The 13880-nt window shown below is 35.3% G+C and overlaps 2 protein-coding genes across 2 annotated transcripts; both read left to right on the forward strand.

Moving 5' to 3' along the window:
• The first annotated feature begins 2596 nt into the window (after positions 1–2596).
• On the forward strand, positions 2597–4048 carry LOC125574974 (zinc finger protein CONSTANS-LIKE 8-like). The gene is made up of 2 exons (XM_048779593.1): positions 2597–3599; positions 3716–4048. The coding sequence occupies exons 1-2, from the start codon at positions 2841–2843 to the stop codon at positions 3899–3901; spliced, it is 945 nt and encodes a 314-aa protein (XP_048635550.1). The 5' UTR covers positions 2597–2840; the 3' UTR covers positions 3902–4048.
• Positions 4049–12610: 8562 nt separating this feature from the next.
• LOC106382028 (glutathione S-transferase T3-like) lies at positions 12611–13522 on the forward strand. The gene is made up of 2 exons (XM_048778992.1): positions 12611–13338; positions 13495–13522. Exons 1-2 carry the CDS (start codon positions 12611–12613, stop codon positions 13520–13522), a joined length of 756 nt encoding a protein of 251 aa, XP_048634949.1.
• The last annotated feature ends 358 nt before the right edge of the window (positions 13523–13880 follow it).

Genomic DNA, 13880 nt, shown 5'->3' on the forward strand with positions numbered 1-13880 from the left:
TCCATGACTATTTCAGAGAATTGTCCAACTCAGTATAATACTTCAGTTTGTAATACATCACAAATTAGCCCATACTATATCATCAAAACTCCAAATTGTTTCCCTAATCTTTTGTTGGGAAGTTTAATATCGGCCGAGTATAATGTAGAGAAATAAAGCCTAACTGAATTCAAATCATTAACTCAAACAATGGGAAGGAGAAGGGATTGCCGGAGTTGGAAGAGAAGGCGGCAGATCAGATGCCTTCGATCCGGGGAAAACCGTACAAAGATCCAGTGGAATGATGGAGATGAGAGAACACATTGTACGTCAGAGTGTATTTATATCGAGAAGGCTAAGATCATGCGCGAGAAGGTCAAACAATGAAGGCGTTAAGCACTACCAAAATTGTCGCCATGTTGTCAAGAAGTATCTCGACGCTACTCTGGGCGTCATATGGGGCAAAGATCACCGTCCTTTTTCTCTTCATAGTAAGTTTTTTTCATGACGTTCTTTGTCGGGTGAATGAAATATATATGTAACAACTAAAATATAGTGTAACCAAAGTTGACAAAAGTCAAGATGGCCGAGTTGGTCAAAGTAGCAAGCTGAACAGGTGCTGGTCCGAAAGGTCGTGGGTTCAAAGCCCATTCTTGAAAATACATTTTAGTGTTTTTCTTTTAATCTTCTTACCACCTTTTATTATAGACACTTTTCACATTTTTTTGTTTTGTATCCACCTTTTATCATAAACTAGTAATAATTGAGTTGAATTCTTCTGTAAACCAGGTCCCAAGCCAGAGGCTGTTGTCAAAGTTATGGTTTGTATCGCTGTTAGCAGTTAATCAAATAGCTTATTGATGTCAATCTGCTTGGCATCAGAGAGCTTAAACTTTATTCTGAATTTTCATATTGGTGATTTAAAAGATGGGACATGTTTAAACATGAAGTGATAGATCTTGTTGTGACTCAGTGGTAGAACCTATTCGGGACAGACGGTTGATGTTGGAAAGTGCCTTAGTCAAAGATGTGGCAAGGTGGTCAAGTGATTACGTAATCTATTTTGGTATAACTTGCATGTGAAAAGCAAGTGACTAGTTTTGGACATCTGTAATATTACGTGGGTTTTGTTCTGAGAAACCTTTGTTTCTAGGAAACCTTTAGATTATATATGTAGTAAAATGTTGTAAAGTTACAGACGAGGTGTGAAATATCATAAATCAAGTTTATATTACTACAGTTGATTTACAGATACCAATCTGCTTTGCAGTCGTGTCTTTTTCTACTTTGCAACAAGAGTTAAACCTAGTCACGGATTATCATTGATGAGGTAAAGAGATGGGACATGTTTTGGACTGGATTGGGTATATAAGTATTTAGGTTTTGATTAGTGAGATAGAAAACAAAATTTTCACTATGGTTATGGCTTATACGTAGATCTCTCAGTTCAATTTTTATTTTTTTTTGTTTCTCTAAGTTCATTTTTAATTTGGATATTGATGATGTTATTTGGTTTTAAAAGGTTTCTTCTTGCTCCAATGGAATAGGTGAGGTGACTGAGAGCTTTGAGGCTAATGGCTCCTAGAAGGTCGTTAGATGAATTGTTCTTTATTTTCATAAGTCATCTTTACTAATCTCGGACTAACTTCTTCGAATTACTTAAGTTATGCCTCATTATCAAATAAATTTCATGTTTTTTTTCTGTTGTACATTTGAGTCCCTGTGTTCTCCAAAATAATGATTCTCAAAGTACCTTTTAGTAAGCAGTATCTTCTTTTTCCTACTTTGATTTATGTGACATGATAGTTACAAGTCTTTACGTTTGCAGTTTTATCTTATTGTGACCTGTACTTACTAAGAGTCAATTACTTTCACAAAGAGTAATTGTAATAATTAGTCCACAAAACATCTTTTGTATTGCCTTCAATCGAAAAGCTTTAAAACAAGTCATTAGAGTTTTTCTCCTTATTCTCTTAGTTAAGCTTTAAAACAATTCATTAAAACTTCCTCAATATCTTAGTAGTACAAAAACTTTGATGATATATGTTATCATATGTTAAATGGTGATAAAGACCTGTACAGGACCACAGACAATGAGTCAGAAAACAAAAGACAAACAAACAAAAAGATAAAACTTAAGGAATGGGTAAGAATAAAGAACCCATAAAACACCCAAGAACATAATCCAAGTCTGACCAATAAGATCGCACATATGTGGATCAACTTCGGCATGTGAAGCCAAGTCATCAGTACAGTGTCTTTTCCCTTTGTACAACCCAACAAAAATAGGTATGGCCACACACTTCAATAATACACCAAGTCTTTACCTCCTCAATCACACTAACTTTAACCATAACCCCTCTATATATTAACTACTTTCAAGATTAACCTACTCAGTATAAGTATGTTAATTAAGATTCAAAAATATTAAGATGTATTAGAACAAGACCTAAGAAAGCCATGTCTCTTTTACTGACATAAGTAAGTGCAAAGATGTAGTTAAGCTAAAAGTCATGTCTCCTTACTGACATAAGAAAAAAGCTGTCAAAAAAGAAAAATCTTTCCTAAAGGAGATGTCTTTGTCTATTCCCAGCGAAAATATTATTATATAAACTTAAGAAGACTCCTTTGTCAGTGCCCATTATTCTTCATGCTTCTTAGCCTTTGTCTTCATCACTGTCCCCTTTTTCTTGCTTTTAAGATCTTTTCGTTGTTCGGTCTTGACAAGTCACACGAATATAAGTATGAAACAGCTACTGTGTGTCTTTTCACTCTATAAAGCGTAGCGCATTTTTTTGTCAAGTCTATACTTCTGATCTGATTTCTTCTCTTAACTCTTTGTCACGTCTTGCGCAAAAATTATGATTCCAGAGCGTCAAGAAGATGTCAAGCGGCCACGAGACTGTGAATTGTGTCTCAACAAACACGCGGTTTGGTATTGTGCATCCGATGATGCTTTCTTGTGCCATGTTTGTGATGAATCAGTGCATCGTGCAAACCAAGTGGCGACAAAACACGACAGAGTTTGCCTTAAAACAAATGAGATATCTAATGGCGTGCTTCAAGGAACGGCACGAAAGCCGGTTTGGCACAGCTGGTTCAGAAGAAAACCAAGAACACCTAGAGTCCGTTGCGAGAGAAAGCCACAAGGGAAGGTAGATGATGAGAGAAGAAGAGAAGGCCCTCGTGTTCCCGAGATTGGAGGCGAAACCAATGAAGAAGATGAGAATCTAACTTCTCTTGTGCCAGAGTTTCAGGGATTTATAGAGATGGAATTCTTCTTGAACAACCATGATGGTTCTGAAGAAACAATGAGACAATTCAACGTTGACCATGAAACTGATGAAATGGAAGATCTATGTTACAATGAAGAAGAAGGTAAAACCAATGGAGATGAAGCATGTCATGAACAATCTTTGACGAGCTGCAAGAATGAGTACGACATTAATCCCACCCTGGTTACAACAAAGACAGAAGAAAATGCAAAGCAGAGGAACTTGTTACTTAGACTTAACTACGAAAATGTTATAGCGGCATGGGATAAACAAGAATCCCCAACAACAGCAACATGGAACCAAAATGAGTTTAGCAACACAAGTAACTTCCAGCTAGTTCCTCCAGTAAGCTTTTTCTAATCTCATTTTGCTTTGTTATGAGAAAAAATGTTATCATAGTTTCAAAATATCAAATCCACCCCCAAAACTACAAAATGAACATATAAATATTTTGATGGCAGGGGATAGAGGAGGAGAAAGTAAGCAACAGAAGTGAGAGAGAAGCAAGAGTATGGAGGTACAGAGATAAACGCAAGAATCGTTTGTTTGAGAAGAAGATAAGGTACGAAGTTAGAAAGGTTAACGCAGACAAAAGGCCGAGGATAAAAGGTCGATTTGTCCGGAGATCTTTAACCAACGACTTCTAGGAATGGATTCTCAGATTCTTCTTTGACCGAGTTCTTGTCACATAATATCAAAGTAGAATAACACAAGAATTCGGATACTAACGAATTCTAGTCACATATTATCAAAGTAAAATAAACAAGTAATTATCTACTAATTTTCGAGAATTATTTGACAAGAAAGGATTCAAAGGTAAATTTTAACTAGTAAAAGGATTTCTTGTAGGCAAAATTAAACACATTTTCAAGGGATATATTTTCATCTCATTTTTAGCCAAGAATGACTAATGCAATAATAAACTGATAATAGGCCTGGTCGTTTAATAAACGCCTGCTACAGCGGCAGCGGTTCAAAATAAAATCTCTGATCACGGCAAATACATCACAGTCGCGGCAAAAGAGATTTTTTTTTTTTTCAGTCGCTACAGACAATAATAACCGGCAGATGCAACACTAGAAATAACAGCAGCAGCAACTCCGATTTCCTGTCTCTAATCGATCTTTGGCGACTGACGCGACGGCTGATATAATGTAAAATTACTTCCGTCGTAACTTTATTTATTGTCACTGACGTCAGTTGCTGCTGCTTTAAGACGAACATGCCTAATATCGCCAATATACTCAGAATATCATATATATTATAAATACTAGGTGGCTCTCATGTACACATATAATATTTACAAAATATATAAACGATCATAATTGTTTGATATTTCATTTTCAATTTTATAATTTTTAATTCATTTTAATGTAATTTATTTTTATAAAGTTAAAGAAGATATTTTATATATATATATATATATATGTATAATTTGTATAAAGTTAAAGAAGACATTTTATATATATGCAATTAGATCATTCTTGTTTCATGATTCTAAATAGGCTAAAATCAGATTAATGTTTTACCTTTCATTTAGTTTGATTTTGTATTTTGATTTATAATGTATTTTCGTTAGATTATGTATAGTTTGCTATATGTTAATTTCGAAAACATAGTGAACATAACTGGGAATATTTTAAAATTTCATGTACGTATATAAATATTAAAATATAACTAAATAGTAATAGATTATTAATATATGGTTTTCACTTATTCATTAGTTTTGAGTTATTTGTAATTTATATGCATGAAAGTAAATACAAATATTCTAAATAATAATATGTTACTAATTTAACTAGACCTCTGTTTTTACTTTTTAGTATAAGAATTTGGATTCATTCAGTTACTCATTATTTGGGATATTTTAATTTAAGATATATTCATTTGAAATGAAATGAACCATAACTATTTTTGTTCTAGTTTAACTATAAACTGATTATTTTGTCATTTTGTTTGGTTCTTGTTTGTAGATTTGAAAATATCTCTCTTTTTTTTTTAATTTCTTACAATTTGATAAATGCTATTTTGTAAAAAAAAATACTTGAAAAGTTATATTGGATATCTGCAAGAAAATCTCAGTTGTATGGTACACTTTTTGATTTAGGGTTTCAAGACATATCTTTAAGATTAATCATCTGCCTGATATAATATTCTTCATCAAATCCAACCCTCATAGATGCTCCAACTTAATGGAAATACTGCATAAGTATGAGTCAGCCTAATGACAAATAATCAATGCTTCAACTATATATTTCTTAGCCAAAACACCTGCTGAGGTGAGAGCTCGGGTAAATATTCATCTTGGAATTGAGAAAGAAGGAGATGTATGTAAATATCTATGTTTACCTGAACATTTTGACAGAAAGAAGAAAGACTTGTTTGCATATACAGTGGATAGAATAAAGCAAAGATCCATCAATTGGTACATGGCATGGAAGGCTAATATGTTGCAATCTTTGTCATGTTTTCAACTACATGTATGTCTGTGCAAGAAAATACAGTCAATACTCACTAGTTTCTGGTGAAACTCAAAAGAAGGAACTAAAAATATTTGATGGGTCTCTTGGGACCCTCTTACCAAACCCAAGATCTTAGGAGGTTTGTGATTTTGTGACATCCAGATTTTCAACCATGCCCTCGTGGCAAAGATTGTGCGGAGGTTAACTACAAGCTCTAATTGCTTACTTTCCTGCATCTTTTTAGAAAAATATTGCCACAGTCCCTCTTTTCTTAACATCTCCATAACCTCCTCCTTCTCACATGTCTGGAAAGACATATTCCTAGGACAAGAAATCATACTCAGCCATCTAGGAAAGCCATCGGAAATGGCAAATCTAAGAATGTCTAGACGGACACTTGGATTCTCCCAACCACCAATCTCAAACCTATTGGACCAATTCAAATCAAAGATCATGACATTATAGTCTCAGAAATTTTATCAAGAGAAACCAGAGAGTGGAGTTCACCTCGTATAAATAAACTGTTCCCGATACTGCCGGCCCAACACATTCTTCTGAGCATTTGTCGCAGTTTGTTAGGATCAGAGGAAGTTATAACATCCCGGTTTATGAAAAGGTTTAAAAAGATTTATTTGGCTACCTATGTCACTAAAGTACATTTATCTTTTCTCGCACACAATCGTTTAAAACTCTAGAGTTTAGCATGCTTGAGCCGAGATGTGATTCGCGATATCGTGCAAGTGAGGCCAAAAAATAGGGAAACGTCACGTGGTGATTGCAGGGTTAGTAAACAAGACTTTGAACCTTCGAAAAACTAACGCACCGTCTGTCGCACATAATGTGTCCCACGGCCGAGTGAGCGGGTGTGGGAGGCTCATTAGCTGTGGGCGATCGGAGCTTTAGAAATTGTATCAGAACCAAACCCAACCGAATGTGGAGTCCTGTGAGGGCTCACACTAACATGGGTAACAATCTTGAAGTGCAACGTAGACATTGCATTCTTTGAGAGGGGGTGAATTGTAACATCCTAGTTTGTGGAAAAGTTTAAAAAATTGATTTGGCTACCTATGGCACCAAAGTGCATTTATCTTTTTCCGGCACACATTCGTTTAGATCTCCATAGTTAAGCATGCTTGAGCTAGAGTAGTAGAAAAATAGGTGACCTATCGGGCAGTGAATCGCGATATCGTAAAAGTAATACCAAAACACGGGGAAATGCCATGTGGTGATTTCAAGGTTAGTAAACAAGACGTTTGAGCCTTCAAAACATTAACACACCATCCGTCGCACGGAATGTGGCCCACATGCCGAATGAACGGGTGTGGAAGGATCATTAGCCATGGATGGTCAGGGCTTTACAAAAGTATTTATATGGGTTCCGCAGAAATCATTCAAAATCTTATTACTACTCCCTCAACTTAGAAAAGACCCGACCAATGAGCTCACTCTCGGGAATGAAACCCACCAATGACCTCACTCTCGGGAATGCAACCCTTAGATTGGAAGAAACTATTCGGTCTCCTATCTCATGTCTAAGATAAATTATTCCAATGGAAAGTGACACAAGATTCTCTACCCACTGGTGATAGTCTACACATAGAGGTTTTCTCTCACTAATACGAACGATTGCAGATGTGGTGCACATGAAGCTCTGCTAGATCTCCTTGTTCAGTGTGCCTTTGCACAAGAGGTTTGGAACCTAGGTCAGTGGTCTTCACCGTTCCTTTTGAACCAGTGTCTCTCCTTCAGACTTCACTTCTAGCATCGCTCAGTCACATCGACTTGACACAGCTTAGACTGTCTACCAATATCTTTTACTGGGCCATTTAGTGTGCTCATAACCAACTTCTTCTCCAAGAAGAGCCTCTTCCCCTCGAGACATCTTCCCCAAAGAAGAACATGCAGCTAGAGAGTGGGAAAGGGTCCAACTCAATCAATCACAGCCTGTCATGCGATCAATTCCATCCCCACCATCTCAACATGATCCTTCGATCTCCATCATAGGCAACATGGATTCGGCCTGAAAGCGAATTCTTCTTCAGCAGGCATTCGATGGATCTTCTCTAATACCCATTCATCTGAGATAAATTGAGGTTCCATCTACCAGTTGCATGCATCGTCTCCCCTCGGCGGAGGCTCTCGCGGTTAGATGTGCCTTACTGCATGAACTGTCTCTCAACCTCACATGTAGCTGGTGCCAATCATATTCTCAAGTGCTCGTTTGTGTTATCAACCAGAACCAAGGATCATTGGAACCTTTTGGAGTTCTCTTGTACATCTTCTATTTAGTTTCATCCTTCTCGACTTATCGGGTTTTGTGTATTCCTAGATCTCTTAACGAGCCTGCAGATCAATTAGCAAGGCTTTCCTCTGTAATAAGACTATTTTTTAAAATTATTCTTCTTGAACCCTATCTAATTAAGAGAAATTGCAACTTATAACCTCTAAAATACTATAATGAGTAAATGGACATAGCAACTTAAATGATATGATATGTAATATAGTATATAGAAAATGGACATCATATATGACGCATCAGAAGATTGTACTAAACAAAATATGAGTAATTGAGAAGAAACTGAAGCGATGAAGGCTCAAACAATGGTGATGGTAGGCGGAGAGCGGCGGGGGTTTCGTTTATGTCGATCGCGTGAAGGTCAGTGGTAGATTCATTTATGTCGTTTGCATCCCCACAATGATCAATACATGAGGCTGATTATCAAACTGTTCATCTAGTTTGACTGATACTGGAATGTGAACATTTAGAGAAGATGAACACTTACATTATGATGTACTATTCTATTTTATTAGGAAAACATAGAATGAAAAATTAATTATGTTTCTTCTCTTTTGAATTTTTTTGGGTTCTATTCTATTAGCTAAACATTCTAATGGTTACAATTTGACGATTTATCAAGCTACAATGAAGATGTGATCCCGAATTTAGGAAATATGGACAATGATTTGCATGAAGTATGTTTTATTCAGTTTGGGAAACATATACTATAAATGAATCTATATACTCTCTCTCTCTCTCTCTCTCTCTCTCTCTCTCTCTCTCTCTCTCTCTCTCTCTCTCTCTCTCTCTCTCTCTCTCTCTCTCTCTCTCTCTCTCTCTCTCTCTCTAGTATAATATTTCACATTGTATTGATAAGCTCACGCACGGGAAAAGAGAAAGCTGTCCACTTTTATACCGAATGATCACACATATCAATATATAGCTTTTTTTTAATTTTTTTTATTCATGTACATTTCACTAACTCGTCCTATAACTAATAAAACCATTTGTGTTTCAAAAAAGAAAGGTCAAATTAAAAGTTAACTCCAAGTATATTAAAAACTTATTCAATCATGTTTTGGCAAAAACATTTGAATTGACTAACGTAAGAGCATCTCCAAAAAGACTCTATATTTTGAAGTTTGTTAAACTCTATATTTGAAGTTTCAAGGTGTTCTTCTCCAAAAGCAAAAGTTCAAACTGAACTTCAAAATTATTTATATTTTACACTATGTTATTTATATTTGTCAAAACTTCAAACTAAACTTCAGACTATTAGTGTTTTTGTAATATTTAAATTTGTGTAATAATTATATCTTTATGTATATTTTAAAAAAGTTCTTTTTATTAAGTTTCTTTTGTAATATTCTTGCTGTCTAATTCTATTTTATTTATTTAATTTTATGTGTCAAAATTGAATTTATAAAAACATATTTGAAATATTTATGATGTATAAATTTTTTAAGAAATAAAATGATAAACGAAAAATACTTAATAATAATAAGTGATGTGTAATTAATTGTAAGGATCAAATTGCAAATAAAAAGATAAAAATTCAAATTTAAAGTTTTGAGTAGTGATATTTGAAGTTTCACTTCTCAAAACTCTAAATTTGAACTTTTTAATTTTCATTTTGGAGAAGAAAAAACTCTATATTTGAATTTATAGTACTTTTTTTTGAGATGCTATATAAATATCAGTGAATCATTTAAAACGGTTTCAGACTACAAATCAATAAAAAACATAGCAAAATGACAACTCTTAAAGACTTAAACACTCACCACTCCGCTACTATTTAAACATATACAGCTTTATTCTCAACGGAATGTTAAAAAAAAAACTTCATTCTTAACGTTTTGTTCAAAATTTCAATCTAGTAACAGTTTTTTTTGTTGTCAAGGGTAAAGTCAACTACATATTTTATTATTTTAAGTTGAAGAAATGAACACATTTTCAATTCATATCTGATAGATAAACTCGTTTATATAATAATTAGTTACAAAAGAATATCCAGAACTGAATTATCACACATATATTAATATATAACTATACTCTTATTTTTTTCTACTATGTACATTTCACTACTTCATCCTCTAATTAATGAAAGTATTTGTGTTTCAATGAAAGATCAAATTAGAAATCTACTCTAAGTAGATTAAAACTTATTCAAATAACTAATTTACTGTTTTGGCCAAAAATATTTTGAATTGACTGACATAAATGCGATAAATATCCGTGAAACATTTAAAACAATTTTAGACTACAAAATAGAAAAAAACATAGCAAAATGACAACTCTTCAAGTCTTAAACACTCACCTCTCCACTAATATTTAAACATAACCCAGTTTTTTACAGCTCTATTCTCAACGGAAAGTTTTTTTTTTTTTTTTTTAAATTTCAATCTAGTAACAACTTTTTTGTCGTCAATGGTAAAGACAACTACTATGTACATTTCACTAATTCACCCTCTAGTTAATGAAAACATTTGTGTTTCAAAAAGAAAGGTCAAATTAGATGTTAATTCCAAATAGATTAAAAACTTATCCAAATAAGTAATTTAATCTTTTGGTGAAAAACATATGAATTGATTGACGTAAATTAAATGTGAAAAGTATAAGTGACACCTTTAAATTGGTTTCAGATTACATATCAAGAAAAAACATAGCATAATGACAATTCTTAAAGACTTAAACACTTACCTCTCCACTTTTATTTAAACATAACTCAATATGTTTACAACTTTATTCTCAACTGAAAGTTAAAAAAAAAAAACTTTATTCTTAATGATTTATTAAAAATTTCAATCTAGTAAAAACTTTTTTGTCGACAACGTTAAAGGCAACTACATATTTTTATTTTAAGTTATTAAAGCGATGAACACATTTTCAGTTGATATCTGATAGATAACTTCTTTTTATAATACTTTGTTACAAAAATATATCCATCAGAACCGAATTATCACACATCAATATATAAATAACTATACTCTTAATTTTTCTCTACTATGAATATTTCAATATATAAGAGCATCCGCATTAGCGGATTAATAGGAGTTCATGGGCTTGGGGTCATAGACCCGGAAAATTAAAAGTAATGTTTTATTGGGTTTAATTGGGTGATCCGTCTCTTTGGAGTGAGCCCGTATGATACGGGTTCAAGCCACGCGTCGGACAGGCATTGGCCGCGTGTTTTCGCGTCGAGAGGGAGAAAAATAGGGTTACGCGTGAGATGATTCATTTTCTCTCCTTTTTTCGAAAGCTAGGGTTTCTCTCTGTGGGAGGCGATATCTCGTGCGACGCGACAGCCGGAGAATTTCTCGATTGAATCGACGTCGGAGACTCTCGTAAACGATCTGAGGTGAGTATCAACTACTTTTACGGTTTCATAGAATCTATTTGGGGTCGAAAGGGTTATCGGTTAATTGAAAATCGATTTGGGGGTTTTGATGTAGGGTTCAAAATCGATATGGGGGTTTTGATTTAGGGTTAATAATCGCCATGCGGGTTCAATTTAGGGTTCGTTTCTTGAGGATTTGAAATCGATTTGGGGGTTTCTACTTAGGGTTCCAAATCGAGTTTGGGGTAACGGTTTACCGTTTATTTTGTTATAATCTTTGCTTTTTCTGGTACAGATGGATCCCGCAGAAGAGAGTAGAGAGACAAAGAGGCAGACGGAGTTGATCAACATGCAAGGATACGTGGCAGATTCAGAATACGGGATTCCGACGAGGTGTCCCTGCGGAGGGAGAATCATTGACGAAGTTCGGGGGAAGGACGACTACGACACTCTTCCTGGGAAGCGGTTCTTCACCTGCAAAAACTACACGGTAAGCGCTTCTTCTCAATTTAATTATTTCCATTTAATTGAGTTTCGAACCAGATTCTCACATGTGTTTTGTGGTTAACAAGGCTGATGGGTTTCATTACCGTCAGCCTTGGGTGATTGGTGTCCAGGAGCATATCGAACGTCTCACAAAGCGTCTTGAGGAGGTTGAGTTGGTGATCAACGGACTCCCGGAGGTCAATTATCAGATTGAGAGGCTGGAGGTAATGTGACTTCCATTTTTTTGTTTAAAATTTGTAATATTTTCCTTAATTTTCTATTAACGGACTAACAATTTGTGATTGTTTTTTCCATGTCCAGGCAGAGGTTAAAGCCCTCAATCGGGAGGTTGATAACCTCACTGGGCAGGTTTATAACCTCTCAGTGCAGGTCGCGCACTTGGAGAAGCTATGCTTCGACTGAAAAAAGGTAACACTCAAGCTTAATCAATTCGAGTGCTAGTTATAGTTGCATTTGAACTGAACTATGTGTACTAGGTTGAGATGAATTTGAAATGAATGTTGATGAATGGTTGAGTGTGAAGCCCGTGTACTTGTGTTTTGGTTGGTTGTGTAATCAATTCGACTGCTAGGTAGAGTTGAGGTAGAACTGATTTGATGTTTATTGAATACAGTCTGTGTAGTAGTTGTAGTTTTAAAAACTTTAATCAATGTTTGGTGGTTAGACCCACTTTAATTTTTTGTCCTTTCAAGGTCAAAACTAGTTTAAAATCATAGGCAATCTTCTTCTGAAAACACAAACCAAAGTTTAAACCCATTTATCTAAAATCTAAATGGATCCTTTTAACTATAACTCTCCCGGGTTGGTTAACCTACTAGTCTCTCAGAGCAGTCAACCCATAGACTTAGGGTGTTCTGAGGTTCCTAAAGCGGCGTCAAAGCGTAAGTGGACAACCAAAGAAGACGTTGTCTTGATCAGTGCTTGGTTGAACACCAGCAAAGATCCAATCGTGAGTAACGAGCAGAAGGCAGGCACGTTTTGGAAGCGCATAGTGGAGTATGTCAATGCTAGTCCTCTGCTCATTGGCTCCATTCCTAGGGAGTGGAGTCAATGTAAGCAGCGGTGGGGAAGGGTTAATGAGCAGGTCTGCAAGTTTGTTGGAAGCCATGAAGCCGCGGTGAAGGAGCAAGCGAGTGGGCAAAATGAGAATGATGTCATGAAGGCTGCCCATGACATCTTCTTTAACGACTATCATGTCAAGTTCAGTATGGAGCATTGTTGGAGGGAGCTTAGGTTTGATCAAAAATGGAGATCACATTCATTGTCGAAAGATGGTGCAAAGGAGAAAAGGAAGGAACCGGCTGAGGAGGTTCCTGCGGACCAAGATGATAGGCCTCCTGGCGTTAAGGCAAGCAAAGCAGCCAAACGCAAGAAGCACACCAATGAAGCAGCTTATGATCAGATAGAGAGCATATTAGCTGCCAAAAATACTATATCTAAACAGAAAATCCTTGATCGCTTGCTTGCAAAATCTGAAGCTACACTTTCTCCACAAGAAGTGTCTCTTAAAAATAAACTCATTTGTGAAATGCTTTGATAGGGTCAGTAGGTTAATTGCATTTCATATGAACTTTTTAAGTTAATTTTTTTGTTGGATAATGCTTGATATAAACTTGATTGCATTTGATATTTGCTGAAAATGTTTTGGGTTTGCAGGTTTGCAGGTCACGGGTTCTCTGTTTGATTCACGGGTGAGTGTAGAATTTTGAATCTTTCTACACTTCTTTTAACTTCAGCGGCTTTACTGGGTGTATGTACCCACAGGTTCTGTTTTGAACTCACGGGTGTATGTACCCACGGGTTCTATTTTGTACTCACGGGTGTATGTACCCGATCACATTGTAAAATATGTGTCTTTATATAATCTATGTTTTTCACTTATGGAACTGCAACAACTCTTTCACTATAAATTGTTTCTTCACTCTAGCATTGATTCTTCACTTTTGATCTATGTTTCTGCTCAACTATCACCAGTATAGTATTGATTCTTCACTCTAGCATTGATTCTTCACTTTTGCATTGATTTCTCTCAACTATCACCA

Source organism: Brassica napus, chromosome A5 (genome assembly GCF_020379485.1).
Source record: "Brassica napus cultivar Da-Ae chromosome A5, Da-Ae, whole genome shotgun sequence".
NCBI classification, from domain to species: Eukaryota; Viridiplantae; Streptophyta; class Magnoliopsida; order Brassicales; family Brassicaceae; genus Brassica; species Brassica napus.